Here is a 14,691-nt window from a genome sequence, read left to right as displayed (position 1 = left end):
ATTCATTTATTTTGTTTAAAATAATTATATAATACTTAAATATTTAAAACATGATCATATTAAAAGGAAGAAAAACACGATCCTGTCGGTGAAAAAGTCAAATGCCTACTAAAACTACGTGCTAACTTGATTTGTCAAATCAATGTATTAGGATCAAGCATTTATTTCCCTAGAGTGGGTGGTGATTGAGAAGTGGGGAAGTTTACCTAATTATTCAGTACGCTGTCGTTGTTTAATACCATATACTTAGAACAAAACCAATATGCTCTGATTCTGTTTTGAGGTTGGAAAATTTTATATACCGTACTATCGTCTTATTTATATTTTATTAAATAAAATATTACATATTTATTATTATTAAATAATAATTTATTACATGATTTTTTATCATAAAATAATAATAAATACATCACATCATATATAATAAGATGTAAGTAAAATAGTGTTGAAGAAAATTATGTGGATATAGTAATTTGAAAAAATAAATCTGACTTTGAGGCGTGTAGAACATTATCTTTAAGGTGATAATTGTCCCTACTCAAAAGAGTTTGTTACTGGGTTACAAGCAATTCACCTCCAAAATACAACAAAGTCACCAATTGCAGATAACAATTCTAAAGTCTTTTTTTTAGAATTTTTCTACAAAATTATATAAGTGACTGAAAAAATAAGAGAATGGAATAAATAAATTCATAGGTCTCATCCTCTATTTATAGAGAGTGAAGTGACACCATGTGAAAAATAAAAACTCTTAACTTGTGACTTTTCAAGTGATAGTTATAGTGTAAAAGTCATGTTGTTTCATTTAGAAATCAATTGATGTGCCTAGACACCCATTGCACCCATCCAAGTGGGTCTTCACAAGGGCCGGGCCAGTTCTGTTCATGCATGGTGCCCATTCGGCCCAGTCATCATGTTTCTTCAGTCCAACCGGTTCAACCCATGCAAGATATCTCTTTAGTCCAAGCATTACGTCTCTTCAACCCAACTTGTTTAGCCCAAGCATTGTGCGTATCCAAGTCTTCGCACGGGCCGGGCCGATTCTGCCCATGCATGGTGCCCCATTTGGCCTAATCATCATGTTTCTCCAGTCCAACCGGTTCAGCCCATGCATGGTGTCTTTCAGTCAAGCATTGTGCCTATCCAAGTCCAACACTTCACTTATTCTACAAAATAAATAAAAGTGCACTTGTGGAGTTTCGAACTTCTACCCTTTTATTTAAAACATCACATCACTACCACTGAACCAATGCATTTCTTTGAGATAATGGTTTACTAAAATATATAATAACTTTTATTCAAGAAATTCACATATTTAATATCATAATCTATAATAAATATAATAGATAGTGGTGTAGTGTATAGTATTACTCTTTAAGTTATACATGGACAAGCACTTATATGCGACACTTTTTATGGGTTCTAATTGAAGAGTTACAAACACAAAAATTACGTAAAAGTAAATTCATAAACTGACGTGACTTTATAAAATCCGTTATTTCTACTTTACGATAAAAGTAATTTTACAATATGACATATTACATCAAACGTCATTTTGTGGATTTATTTTTATATAATTATTTTGTCATTAAAGTATTTCTCTAAATTTCTAATCTTTTACTGTTTTTATTCAAATTTCAAGATTTTGAAAGTGAAAGCAATAGAATCAATAGATATATAGAGTGATCTATCTTTTTAGTGATCAAGCGTTTCAAATTCTCACTAGCCGCATTGAAAAAACGAACGAGTTGTTTGCCAAAGAAATCCAAAAGAAATGGCATGCAGTAGGGTTCTTAGGAACTTCTCAATAGACTTTTGCCAGCAGCAATAATAGGTACTGAGTTTTCTACTCATATATGATTCAACCATGCAGACTGATAGGATCATTTTTGCATACTTGTTTATGCATTTTACTGATGTAATTAATTGTGTATTAAAAAAAATTTAATACAACCAATCATATCAGTAGAGTGCACAAAGAATACGTAAAAATGATAGTATGTAACATTACTCAATATATATATACAATCATTTTTGTATACTCCCTACGCACTCCACTGATATGATTGGTTAGATTATTTTTTTTAATACACAACCAATCACATCAATGGAGTGTGCAAAAGAGTACACAAAAATGAATGCACATATAATTTTTGAACCAAAAAAAAAAAAAAAGATGAAAAAAAGTTCTACATTGAGAGAATCAATTTAACAATAGATATATTACAACTTCTTAGTCATGACATAGATAAAGCACATATGAAAAGTTTATCACTCTTTCTAATAAAAATAAACATCTCGGACTAAGAATTTCAGATTGCTTATACTTTGAATTGCTTATAAATGGAATAGACTATAGACCAAGAAGAATAGTAACAAAATTTTGATGCACAGTCCAGCATCTCTATGATTTTCAGAGGGTGGAGCAAGGAGTCATGACTAGAAGTCCTCATCCAGCTTAAAGACATAGTTTTTCCCGCCATCTTGAAGGCTTGACATTACAGATGCCTTCTGATATTCTCCCACTCTTCTCTCAAAGAAGTTCGTCTTGCCTCTGCCCAATAAAAAATAAAGAAAATCAAGCTGGAACCCAATTACAGAACATCCCGATCGGTATGATTATAGTTTATACCCAACAAATACTAAAGTCCAAGATCTTAATGACATATTTCACAAATGCATTGACTCAAAGTCAAAATGGGAAGCGAAACAAATTCTGTTTTTTAGGCAAAAAATATCTACTAACTCACATGCCGGATAATATTCATTGATGGTTTCTTTTGAATATTATCCGGCAACAGAAGACTTCTAAGAGGCACCCCCTGGGGGTTACTGCCTACCTTTTTTGTTGTGGTTCTGAGCATGGATTACTGCCTACTTGTAAATGAAAAAAACATTTTCTGAGATATTGAATAACCACTTGGGTTGAAGACAACACAAGATTATCTCCTCTAGACATCAGTAACTCAGCAGTACTTCTAACTTTTGCTTGAGTTTGGAAAATTCAGAACAACCTAACCAATGCTCATCATACTTACTGCAAAGAAATAAACTCCATCCAATCAAAAGGATTTTCCACATTGTACTTTCTCTGGTACCCTAACGCAACCTGGTGCCAAAACAAAAATTATAAATAAAAAATGTCGAACTTTCCAGCAGGAAAGTAGGAGAAAAATGAACAACTTAGTGGAAAATTACCAAAAGTCGGTCGGCAACAAACTTTATGTACTGGCTCATGAGTGTTGAATTCATGCCAATCAATGCACATGGGAGGGCCTCACACACAAACTGTGTCTCAATTTCTACAGCTTCATGGACAATGCTATGAACTTTTTCCAAGTGTAGTTGCTTCCTTAGCAAGCTGTAAGAAAGAACAATAAATGAAGATTTATTCTCCCATAGTTCATATTCACAACATAACAGAAACTAAACCTATACCTATGATTATAGCCCAAGTATTTGAATGTAGCAACACCCAGTAAAGCAATTATTCTAGTTTCTAGCCAACATCAAATGTGAAAGTTAACATCTAGACTAAAAGGGAAGAAAAGCAGTAACCTGTAAAGAAGACAAGCAAAGTCACAATGGAGGCCCTCGTCTCTAGAAATAAGCTCATTTGAGAACGTCAAACCTGGCATCATTCCCCTCTTTTTGAGCCAGAAAATGGCACAGAAGCTGAGGACCACAAAAAAGAAAAACTACATAAATGTAAGCCTCAGGACAGTAGAGTAACATAGAAAGGCAACCATATCCTTTTTTTTAATTAGTAAATAAATTATATTCATCAAAGAATAGGCAAAAGCCCGATACAATGTATGGTTGCCATAACTAGGTATGAGCAATGGAAATAAGAAAATCATGTAACTCTAAGCCATTGAGGAAGACTACCTTCCTGAAAAAAAGATTCCTTCAACACATGCAAAAGCGACAAGTCTCTCTGCAAACAAAGTGGAACTGCACAAGATGAAAAATGAAAAATTGTAAAAAAGCACTTAAATTCAAACTCAATATGTTTCCTTTTTATGCAAAAAGTTATATCAAATCACTAGTTGAATTCTACAAGCAAAATTCACTATTTGAGAATTGCGTAGAGCAGAATCCAACACATGATATGATGATTCGATTAAACGAGGCACTTTAGTGTATTTCAAGGAAACAGCTGCATCTAGTTTGTTGCAGGGCACAAAGATGATCTCCTCCCATATTGGGGAGAAAACAGATAAAACTGTACAACTATACTCATTCTCTCTTAATTAAGTTTGATAGCGTTCATATGGGAGCTCAACGCTCTATTTATGTTATTAAAGATGGAGCTTGTGTTGGTTTTCTTAATCAACATTTTTTTAAGTGGTTTTCTTAATCAACATTGGACAACAAATATTGAACATTAATTAAAATCTTGATAAATACATGCAGGGTGGCTCCCTTTAATATAATTACTGAATGTATGAAAAAAAAAACTATAAAAATCAATAGAATGATACAGACCTTTGAATCCAATCTAATGCCCACTTGGCCTTCCTAGCAATGCAAGGTATGTTTTCAATTGCATTGAACAACCTATGCTTCTCTTTTGGATCTTTGATATATGTCTCCAGAAGCAAGCTGTACATTTCTGACATAAGGCAGTAGCACATATATCAATCAGGTAGCCAGTAGGTCAAGTACTAGGTTACAGCAAAAAAAACCACAGGCATCAGTTACAAAGCTCTACCAGAATGAATATTCTCCATTGCCATTTGAAATCCGTAGAATGCCCGAGCCTGAGAACAAAGAGAAGGCTGAATTTTAGTTGGTAGGTCTTTAATTTGAATCTGGATAACATACGGATATTGTAAAGAAATGGTGCATCCTCAACTAGAAAAATAAAAAGAGGATAAGAGAAGGGAGGGAGAGGCTAAATTTTAGAGAAATAGGTGAAAAGATTTCATATAAACTACATACTTGATCCCATCAATACTGTGAAATAGAACATAGAGTTGGTTAAAATTTTTGACGTCAGACTCTAAATACAAAATCACCATCCCAAAAGCTATGCCTTGATCTATATGGTAATTTCTTTCAATCCTATTTACTACAATTCAACAAGCAAATAGCTCAACAAGAAAACTCTTCTAATAGTTTAACCTTTTTTTCTGATGTCTCCCCTACCAGGACAACCTTAAATGACCATGATCTAGATGAAAATATGGAAACATCATTGAATGCTATAAACAATAACAGGATGGATCATATAAAAAAGTGGAAACCAAAAAAATATGTAACTACAAATATATAGATCCTAACCAACAAATTCACCTCTGGCACTTGAACATCATTTAGAAATCTAGCGGCCAGGTTCTCCAGTACAATCCCATCAGATGCTGCAAAAAATGCCAGTACATGGCCAATGAAAAATTTCTCAGAGTCAGACAAAGCTCCCCACTGCTGAATGTCCTGGGAAAGATCAACCTCCTCAGCTGTGAGCCCAATGAAAAGTCATAAGAATATGTTGAAAAATAAAATCAAGTGTATGCATAGAACCCTTCAGTAAATCATTTTTATGATCGAATAAGGCAAGGTGCAACACGAGAACCATTCAGTAAATCATAACCTATCTTAGCAGCTTAATCATGGACTTATAAGAACTATTAAATTCTAATATTGTGGTGTGTCTTAGGCTACCCCAAACTCCATTGAATACCAACAGCTTAAGTCTATGGGACAGTTGGCAGCCATGTGCTATGAGAACAGAGGCTACATTTTAGTACCACACTTGCCACTGCAAGCATGCTCAAAGTAGCTTAAAGATTGTTCCAAGCATTTAAAAGCAGGTCCTAATTATGAAACTTTTCCCCCTCTGAGACCTAAGATAGCTCTCAGTCTTAGCATGCATCTTCCACCTTAAACCTGCAGCCCATTATCTTATGTCTGCATACTCTAGTATTGCTGCAAGCTTTCTTACTAGCCAAAGTATTTTATAGTGCTGGCATGGTATCATTATAAACAGTTTATATTCTGGATGTAATTCATGAAATAAGAATTCTCTCAGCTTAATGGTAAACAACTGTTCCCAAAATTAATACATGAACCCTTATATGCAATCACCCAAATATTAGTTTCAATTGCAGTTGTTCCTTTTAAAGAACTTCGAAACTTTTTCTTTTCTACTTTGAGTTTGTGAGCTAAGATCTTTGTAAGGAATGATGAGAATGTACTGAATCTGTTTCTGTTTTAGTTTTCCCGTTTTCTAGAGTGTCGTAAGTATTGCCTTTGTATACTTCTTGTGTACTTGGGCCATGCCTATTCATGATAATAAAATTCTTATTAATTATCAAAAAAAGAACAAACAATTTCACAAAACTCAAACCAAGCAAAAAACATGTAATTGAAAACACAACATCACAAATTGCTTACATTCGTACCACTGCATAATTCCAAGTTGTTCATTTTTCAATAGCATAATGTCCCAAGATCGGTATCAATATACATGCATGCATGCATACATGTGGTGATTTGAGAGAGAGAGAGAGAGAGAGAGAGAGAGAGAGAGAGAGAGAGAGAGAGAGAGAGAGAGAGATTTCCGCAAGCACGAGAAGATAGAGCCCGCGTGTTCAAAGCAGGCTGTCATCATCTAGCCGCAATATTCAACAAATCTGATATATTAAATTAAGCCAAACATAAAACAAATACAAAACTTAAGCAAATGAATGTCAACCCCGAAGAGTAAATTAATTTCCTTTTACTGAAATTTTTTTTCTCAAATATGGTGTTTCTGGAAACATCTTCCAGAGTCACCATTCTCGGAGAGAACAAAAACATGAAAAACAACTCATTCTTCTCAAGAATTTCAACTGCTGCCTGGCATCCCTCTTTAGACATACTCATGCATTGTCGAGCTTAATTGTGTTGATTTTATTGTTATTATGGAACTTTTGCTGACCCCCCGAAGGACGGAAACGTGGCTCCATCACTGTACGAGGGTGCAACGGAAACCACCAGCATTTCAAACAATAGGTACAGGTGCCCGACACCATAAATTACAACTAGAAATTCAAAAAGAAAAAAAAAAACAGATACCCAGTTCCGAACAGTCGCAGATGAAAATGAAATAATCAAAATTTCAGAGAAAATGCACAAGAAAACAAGACGGTTAAGAAAGAAAGTGAAAGTACCGGTCCAGAAACTGGCTTCAGCCTTCTTGTACATCTCCCAAAGCTGTTTGTACCTTATGGGGAACATACAAAACCTCTCGTTTTGCTCCTTCAATATTGGCTCTTCTTCCTTCTCTTCTTCTTTATCTTCCTCTCTGCCATTTAGTATTAGTCTCTCTACCCCATTCTGCAGGGAACCCATTGTACTGTGCCTATCTCTTTCTGTCTGTGTTTGAACTTTGAAGCTTATGTCAATATTGGGGTTAGATAAACCCTATAAAACCGCCTGAGGATCAGAGGAAAAACTGACAAAGAGAGGTTGAAAATGTTGATAGCGAACCACCACCCCAACGCTGCCCGTGAATTATTATTTATTGCAGTTGGAGAGGGAGGCACTGATTTGTACGACGACGTTTTTCGCGTCATTGGAGGTTGGGTTAGGTTGTGGACTATTTTCTGGGCTTCTGAGATTGGGCTGGGTTTGGCTTTCTGAAACTTCACTGCGATAAATATCTGCTAAATGGTTATTCTTTTCTACTTTTTTTTATTATAATTATGAATATATAAATATTGTATAATTATTTTAAAAATAAATAAATATAAAATATATATAAAAAGAAATTAATTTTTAATAATAAATTTTATTTTTTTAAATAATTATAGGATACTTATATACTCTATAATTTTATATAGTATTATTTTAAATAAAATTCAATAATATAAAAAGAGTTAGAATCTAACAAAATACTGCATAATATTAAATATAAAGAAATTATAGTTATAATTTTAAAATGTATAAATTTTATATTTTCATTTTATACAAATTAGATAAATTTAAAATTTATATAAAAAAATTATTTTTAATAATAAATTTATTTTATTTTTAAAAAAATACATAAAATTTACATGCCTAAAAAGGGTATCTAATATTACTTTAAAAAAAAATACAAACAAAATACAACTTTTGATGCAAGAGTTTGCAATACTTCGACTGAACAGAGATTGACGAAGTGACGGTAGATACTTTTGCGCTGTGATTGATTGCTTCAGCCTTCAAGGCAGTTGATAAAGTCTTTTCAAACTCTCGTCTTCTAAACCGTCAGAATAAGATGTAAGCGTCAATGTGTACCAGTCTGTACTTGTTTTTTATTTAACCCAAAAAAAAAAAAAAAAAACCACCTGTATTTACCATACATAAATATTTTTCTTGTTTCTTTATATTAAACTCTACAATTTATCAGCAACCCTACTTAAAATTTGATTTCAAAATCAAAATAAAAATGACTTGTAAACTTGAAATTAAATATTTACTAATAATATAAGAATAGGTATAATTATATAATTTGAAGAAAAATAATTAATGTTGTTTTCAGTCAAAGAAAGATATTAAGTTTTTCATTTTATACTTGTACAGATTTATCTTCTTAAAGTTATGGGTGCTAGCTGCACCATACAGTGCGGGGTAACCGCCTCCCAGCCCCTCGCCTCCGCATGGGGAAGATGGAGAAATTTGTCCCCATACCCCATCCCGCATATTCGAGTGCAAGTTGGGGCGCAATCTGCCCCCTACTGGACTTTGGGCTTAGAAATCGCTGAAATGGACCTAAAATGACCCATAAATTTTTCTTTTAAGCCCAAAAATAGTTTATAGCCATTTTGAGACCATAAAATTATAATTAAAAAAAAAACGGTTTAAAAACCAGATAAAAAAAGTTACATGAATAAAAGTTACTAGTTTAATACCTAATAAACTAATAATAATAACTAAATTATCACAAAATTGAAAAGTTAAACAATTACAAATATAAAAGTGTCCAAGGGACATTATATCAATATTACAAATCATTGAATACATGATATGAACAAATGATTCAAATTTTGAATATTATAAAGATTGAGTTGTGGTTTGCCTTTGACTGTGATATTTAGGGTGACTCAGGCTTAAGCACATATTTATATTGCAGCGGAGGTAGATGTCGTCTCATGTGTTGCTATAACAATTAATATTGATGAAATCGAAATGAATATAAATATATCAAAATAATAAAATAAAAATAATTACTAGGTGGTCCAGATCCAGACTGATCACCATCCTCCTCCTCATCGATCTCATTAAAATCTAAAACATTCGGAACATGAATATCTTTTTCTATCGTCTAACTCTATGTGCATATCAATGCCTCCACAGTTGTAGGAGATAATGAATTACGAAAAGGATCTAATATGCGCATTATGGTACTAAAGGTTGACTCTGAGGCCACGGTGCTAATAGGGATGACCAATACAACGGACAATCTTAGAAAGGATGAGATATTTCTTTGTTGCAGCCTTCCACCATCCTAATATATCGAAATCATCATTATCATCTTGGACCATATCTCCTGACGAGTAGTTGTTTAACTCCAAAATCACATCCGTAGATTGATGGACTAGTGTGAAATTCTGTGCGAGGGTCTTAGTCCACGACATTCTACTCTTCCTTGTAGAAGGCCCCGTCACGGCGTCTGTAGGAGACGTTGGGATAGGTGTATGTTTTTTAGATGCAGTACCACTCTTAATTGCATTAAACTCATCATATAATTTAGTCAAGGTATCTCGGGCCATTTCACCAATAAGATCAACTCATGCATGATTGTGCGCAAGTCCCAAACCATATAACATACCTGAAACTTTCAGACGAGAATCAAGAATAACAACCACATATAACAAAATATTCATTCTAGTCAAATCTCTTCAATAATTGTTATATTTTAGCATCATGGTCACTACCATCCTCATCATCCTTTCATTGGAACCCTTACGCATGTTTTCTAATTCTTCTTTCAACTTACATATTTGTTGATAAAACTCATGGATGTAGGGTACAAAGAACCAGACATATTCAATGTGACATCGTACAAAAGTCTGAGAAAATCAATAAAAGTAGAAACTAACACCCAATCGTCATCATTAGGCTTTCCTAATCCCTCGTGTTCATCAAAGTATTTGACATGTTGGATGTTTTCATCACCTAATAATTGAAAGGCTGCCTTATATTCTTGGGTAGCCTCCAACATCAAGAAAGTTGAGTTCCATATGGTGGGAATATTAGTATAAAGACCCTTATTCGATGTTATGCCCACAGCTTTCGCAACAACTTGAATTTCTCCAATCAGAAGAAGAAGAACTCACAAATTTCACAGCAATTCTAATTTGTGCAACCGAACCATCAACATCTTTCAACCCCCATTCACAATTAAATTCAAAATATGTGCATCACATCTAACATGCAAATATTCACCATGCAAGAATGTCTTATTTACCTATCTAAGATAAGTTTTTAGATATCCCAAGACGACATCATTAGACGAGGCATTATCAACCGAAATAGTCAAAACCCGTGCCAACCCCCGACTCCTTTATTGCGGCCTCCAAGGCCTTCTCAATCGCGTCACATTTGTGATCAATTATTTGACAAATCACCATTGGGATAAGTTATTTGACAAAACTTAATAATTTTTTTATGAAGAACCCAATCAGAATCAACAAAATGTACAGTCAAAGACATGTAATTCATATTTTGGATAGAAGTCCAAATATCGGTAGTGAGGCAAACTACCAAACTTGCCAATTGGCCCCTCAAAACATCTTTGTCTTTTCTGTACATCTTTTTAATATTTTTTGCCACAGTGTAGCGAGAATGAAGCGTAAATCTCGATTCCAACTTTTGAACAAATTCTTAGAACCCTCTACCCTCTACAAACTGAAAAAGTAACTCGTCCATGATAACCATACGAGCTAACTTCTTTCTACATTTATCGGGATTATACTTCGTATATCCCTTCAACGTTGGACCCTGGCCCCACTACTCCCATCCGTCATTTTTCTTAATCCAATATCTAGTCTAGATTGACTCTTTTCTATTAAGGATCTTAATATTGGACTCTTCTTGCATTGTTCCTCTAAGTGAACCTTCATCTGGGATGTACCATGTTTTCTATAGTGACATACATATATTTATTCGTAGTAATTACATTTAATTTGTGGGTTATCGGGGTCATCACTCTCTAGTTTGGTAAAGTGAGACCAAATTATGGATACAGGTTTCTTGCCCTTTGTGGGCTTGGAGACAGGGCAAGGTATACTCCCCGTAGGGGTTGGAGTAGGGTTAGGTTCTGGGGTAGGGGTATTGGCTGGGATAGGAGATCTATCACTGAAATCTGGATCCCTTCAAAAAGAAATTTCTGATTCCCCAACATAAAAAAAAATTTTCAAACCACAATCCAACACAAGACATTGAAAAAAAAAAAAGGCAAATTGCAATCAAACACAAGACATAAAAAAAGAAAACATAAAAAAACAAAAAAACAAAAAAACAAAGTGCAATCAAATACAAGACATAAAAAAATGTAATAATACACCAACACAATAAACAAGGCAAAGTGCAAACCCCTGAATCAATTCAGGGGTTTCAATTCAAATCCCTAAATAAAATTCAATTAGTTAATTAGTTATAAAGCTAGTAGGCTGTCCTTAACATCACCAAAATGATAATAAAAAAACCAATTATATGCAATCAAACACAAGACATAAAAAAAAAAAAATGTAATAATACACCAAACAATAAACAAGGCAAAGTGCAAACCCCTAAATCAAATTGAAACCCCCTAAAATTTCAATTTAGGGTTTCAATACAAAACCCTAAATAAAATTTAATTAGTTGATTAGTTATAAAGCTAGTAAGCTGTCCCTAACATCAACAAAATAATAAAAAAACCCAATTATATGCAACCGTTGAGTGTGAAGTCGTTAGAACTTATAAGAAATAGTGTTTTATTTTTTTTATTCGCATCCATATTAAATAACAATATAAACAAATCAATAATCTTAATAATATATAGAGAGATCAATAATTTTAATAATCTGAAACCCTGATTGAAACCCTTAAATTAATTTAGGGTTTCCAATCCTAAATCAATTTAGGGTTTCGGATTCCTAAACCAATTTAGGGTTCTAATCCGAAACCCTAAATTGATTCAGGGGTTTCAACCTAAATCAATTTAGGATTTCCAATCTTAAACCAATTTAGGGTCTCGGATTAGAAATATTTAGGGTTCCAAATCTGAAACCCTAAAAACTACAAAAAATAAAATAAAATAAAATAAAAAAAATTCACAAATACATTATACAATACACATGCAAATCACAATCCAAGAATCCACAGCACACAAATTCATAAATTCTCATCCTCCATCTCCAATTCAGCCCATCTTTCTTCAAATCTCCGATAAAAAAAAAATAAAAATAAAAATGGAGAAACTTGGTGAAGGACACCTTTGAGACGACGAGAGAGGATATTGGAACTGGTTTGTGATTCGTGCGTTGTGCGAGAGAGAGAGAGAGAGAGAGAGAGAGAGAGAGAGAGAGAGAGAGAGAGAGAGAGAGAGAGAGAGGAGTCTGAGAGAACAAAGACAAGGAGAGAGCCGAGAGGAGTCTTTGAGAAGAATGGGGCCAGGGGGCATGCGGCGGGGACTTAACTCACTAAATGAAACGGTGCTGGCGCTGTTTCATTTATTAAGGAATTTTAATATATATAATTACATATATAAATATATATTATATGCGGAGTGGGGCTTAGCCCCCTCCATCTCCCTGCTCCACTCCGCATCCTTTTGTGCGGGTGGGGGCCCCTGTCCTCCGCCCATATGGTACGGAGCCCTCGTCCCGCATGGGCGGGGGCAGTGCGAATGGGGCGGTGCAGCGGGGTGTGGAGCTCCGCTGCCCACCCTTACTTAAAGTAGTACTTCCATACAATTAACGTAGAATTTAGATTTAGATACTTTACATCAATTTGAGTTTGCATCAAAAAGTCTGTTAGAAATAACATTTTATTTAAGAAAATGTAAAAGTTCTTTTTAAAAGATATATAATTTTTAAGTCAGTTCCATTAATTTGAGCTTATATTATTACTCGTTGCTGACTTAGGTAATGTATACAAATAACTAGATTTGCTAAACATAAATATTAATATATTATTGATAAAAAAAAAGTATACAATAATTAAATTAGCATGACTTTGAGACACTATACAGTAAAAATACAATATTAGTAATTACTACATGAATTTATAATTTTATCAAGTAATCCACAAAAAGTGTCAATATGTGTGGGGGGAGTACCTTCACTCCTCCACCCTCCTTTCATTTTCATTACTTAGAAGTTATGGATTTAATGTTTTGTTATGATTTCTTTCTTTATTTGAGATGTAAAATTGTCGATCTACTACTTTTTCGACCACTTCTGATATACACACACCTTATTATAGAATTTTTAAATAACTGATTTACAATGAATAAGAAGTGGTGTGGCCAAAGCTAAAACGGTATGCGAGTATGTCTCATGTGCTGCGTATCGCCGAAACTCCAACCGCCACACATTATGCTCCATTTGGTTCCTAAGCCTCAAATTTTCAATATTTGACCATCTACACTCATTCATATGTTGGCAAAGCTCTTCGTGTCTCTTCCAAGACCTTTTAGAATGATTATAGAGGTCTCCAACCCTTACCTACTGTACTTTAAAATATTGTTACGAGGTTAGTTACTTGACAATATAAAGAAATACTAAGCATAAGCAGTAAGTAAAGAAGGAGCTTGACCCAATCTGTGGAAAGCCAAAAACTATTTTATACAATCCAAGATTATGTTTTAATATTTTAGTCAATGCTATTTGTTATTTGGATAGAAGGGTTGATTAGTGTTCGATTTTGATCCAATTACACAAATGCTAAAACGACACATAGCGATCTCGATTGGGATTTTTTATAGTGATTTTTTTTTTTAAAATTTAATGATTAAAAAAATAATTTTTAATATATTATAACTTTTTAAATATTTAAAAACATTAAAAAATAAATTATTATTATTATTTTTTTTGACATTTTGGAGACTGGTTAGGATCCCCACACGTGGCTATAGAGTCCCTCATCTTGTTAGTGGCATACGTGCCAGCTACATGTCTGTCACGCTTGCAGCAATGGCATACCCATGTGCGTTCTAGTTGCCATGTTGGACAGCCACGTCATATTCCAATTATTAATTTTTTAATGTTATTGTTTGGTATAGTGTCTTAAATTATAAAATTATTTTTTTATGAAAATTTTTGTTATTTATCGTCTCTATATACAGCACTTACACTTATTTTATTTTAATTTTAATTTTTTTAAACTAATTAAATTTTATTATTCATCATCCATACACTATATATTTGATAAGAAAAAATAAAAAAATATAATGTGTGAAGATGTTGAGTTAATTTGTTCTTATTTTAAAGTATATTTAACATCTTCAAACAAATGAACAAACTCTTTTTTATAATCTAACTCCCCTTTAAAAGGAAAAATATAGTTGCAAAATATAATTGTGTAATAATCTGTGCACTAATATAATGTAATTGGTCAAAAAGTAAATTTTATTAAAAATAATGTTAATTTAAATTTTAAGTATGAATGAATCAGTATTAGTACACAAATTAGTATGCGACTGTACTTGTATAAAGCAAAACTCCCTTTCAAAATGGT

The 14,691-nt window shown here is 33.3% G+C and overlaps 1 protein-coding gene across 3 annotated transcripts; it reads right to left on the bottom strand.

Annotated features, from left to right (window-relative positions):
• Positions 1–2,177: 2,177 nt before the first annotated feature.
• Positions 2,178–7,491, bottom strand: LOC122300498 (ribonucleoside-diphosphate reductase small chain A). Of its 3 annotated transcripts, none has more exons than XM_043111204.1 (9): positions 7,155–7,491; positions 5,299–5,459; positions 4,715–4,763; positions 4,489–4,615; positions 3,889–3,954; positions 3,559–3,675; positions 3,199–3,361; positions 3,039–3,109; positions 2,178–2,554 (listed from the first exon to the last, which is right to left on the bottom strand). In XM_043111204.1, exons 1-9 carry the CDS (start codon positions 7,333–7,335, stop codon positions 2,440–2,442), a joined length of 1,050 nt encoding a protein of 349 aa, XP_042967138.1. In that variant the 5' UTR covers positions 7,336–7,491; the 3' UTR covers positions 2,178–2,439. The 3 variants fall into 3 exon arrangements, with proteins under 3 accessions (XP_042967138.1, XP_042967139.1, XP_042967140.1); XM_043111205.1 differs by having other exon boundaries at positions 5,299–5,363; XM_043111206.1 differs by lacking the exon at positions 3,039–3,109.
• Between the last annotated feature and the right edge of the window lie 7,200 nt (positions 7,492–14,691).

Source organism: Carya illinoinensis, chromosome 2 (assembly GCF_018687715.1).
Source record: "Carya illinoinensis cultivar Pawnee chromosome 2, C.illinoinensisPawnee_v1, whole genome shotgun sequence".
Taxonomy (NCBI): Eukaryota; Viridiplantae; Streptophyta; class Magnoliopsida; order Fagales; family Juglandaceae; genus Carya; species Carya illinoinensis.
Note: the sequence above shows the minus strand (reverse complement) of the source record. Positions and strands in the feature narration are given on the sequence as shown.

Bases quoted from the DNA above. Each gene is read 5' to 3' on its own strand.
- LOC122300498 (XM_043111204.1), bottom strand. From the start codon at position 7,335: ATGGGTTCCCTGCAGAATGGGGTAGAGAGACTAATACTAAATGGCAGA. The intron at 5,460-7,154 runs GTACTTTCACTT...TTGGGCTCACAG, and splicing joins TGAAGCCAGTTTCTGGACCG to CTGAGGAGGTTGATCTTTCC. The intron at 3,362-3,558 runs GTTACTGCTTTT...TCTTTCTTACAG, and splicing joins TTTGCTTGTCTTCTTTACAG to CTTGCTAAGGAAGCAACTAC.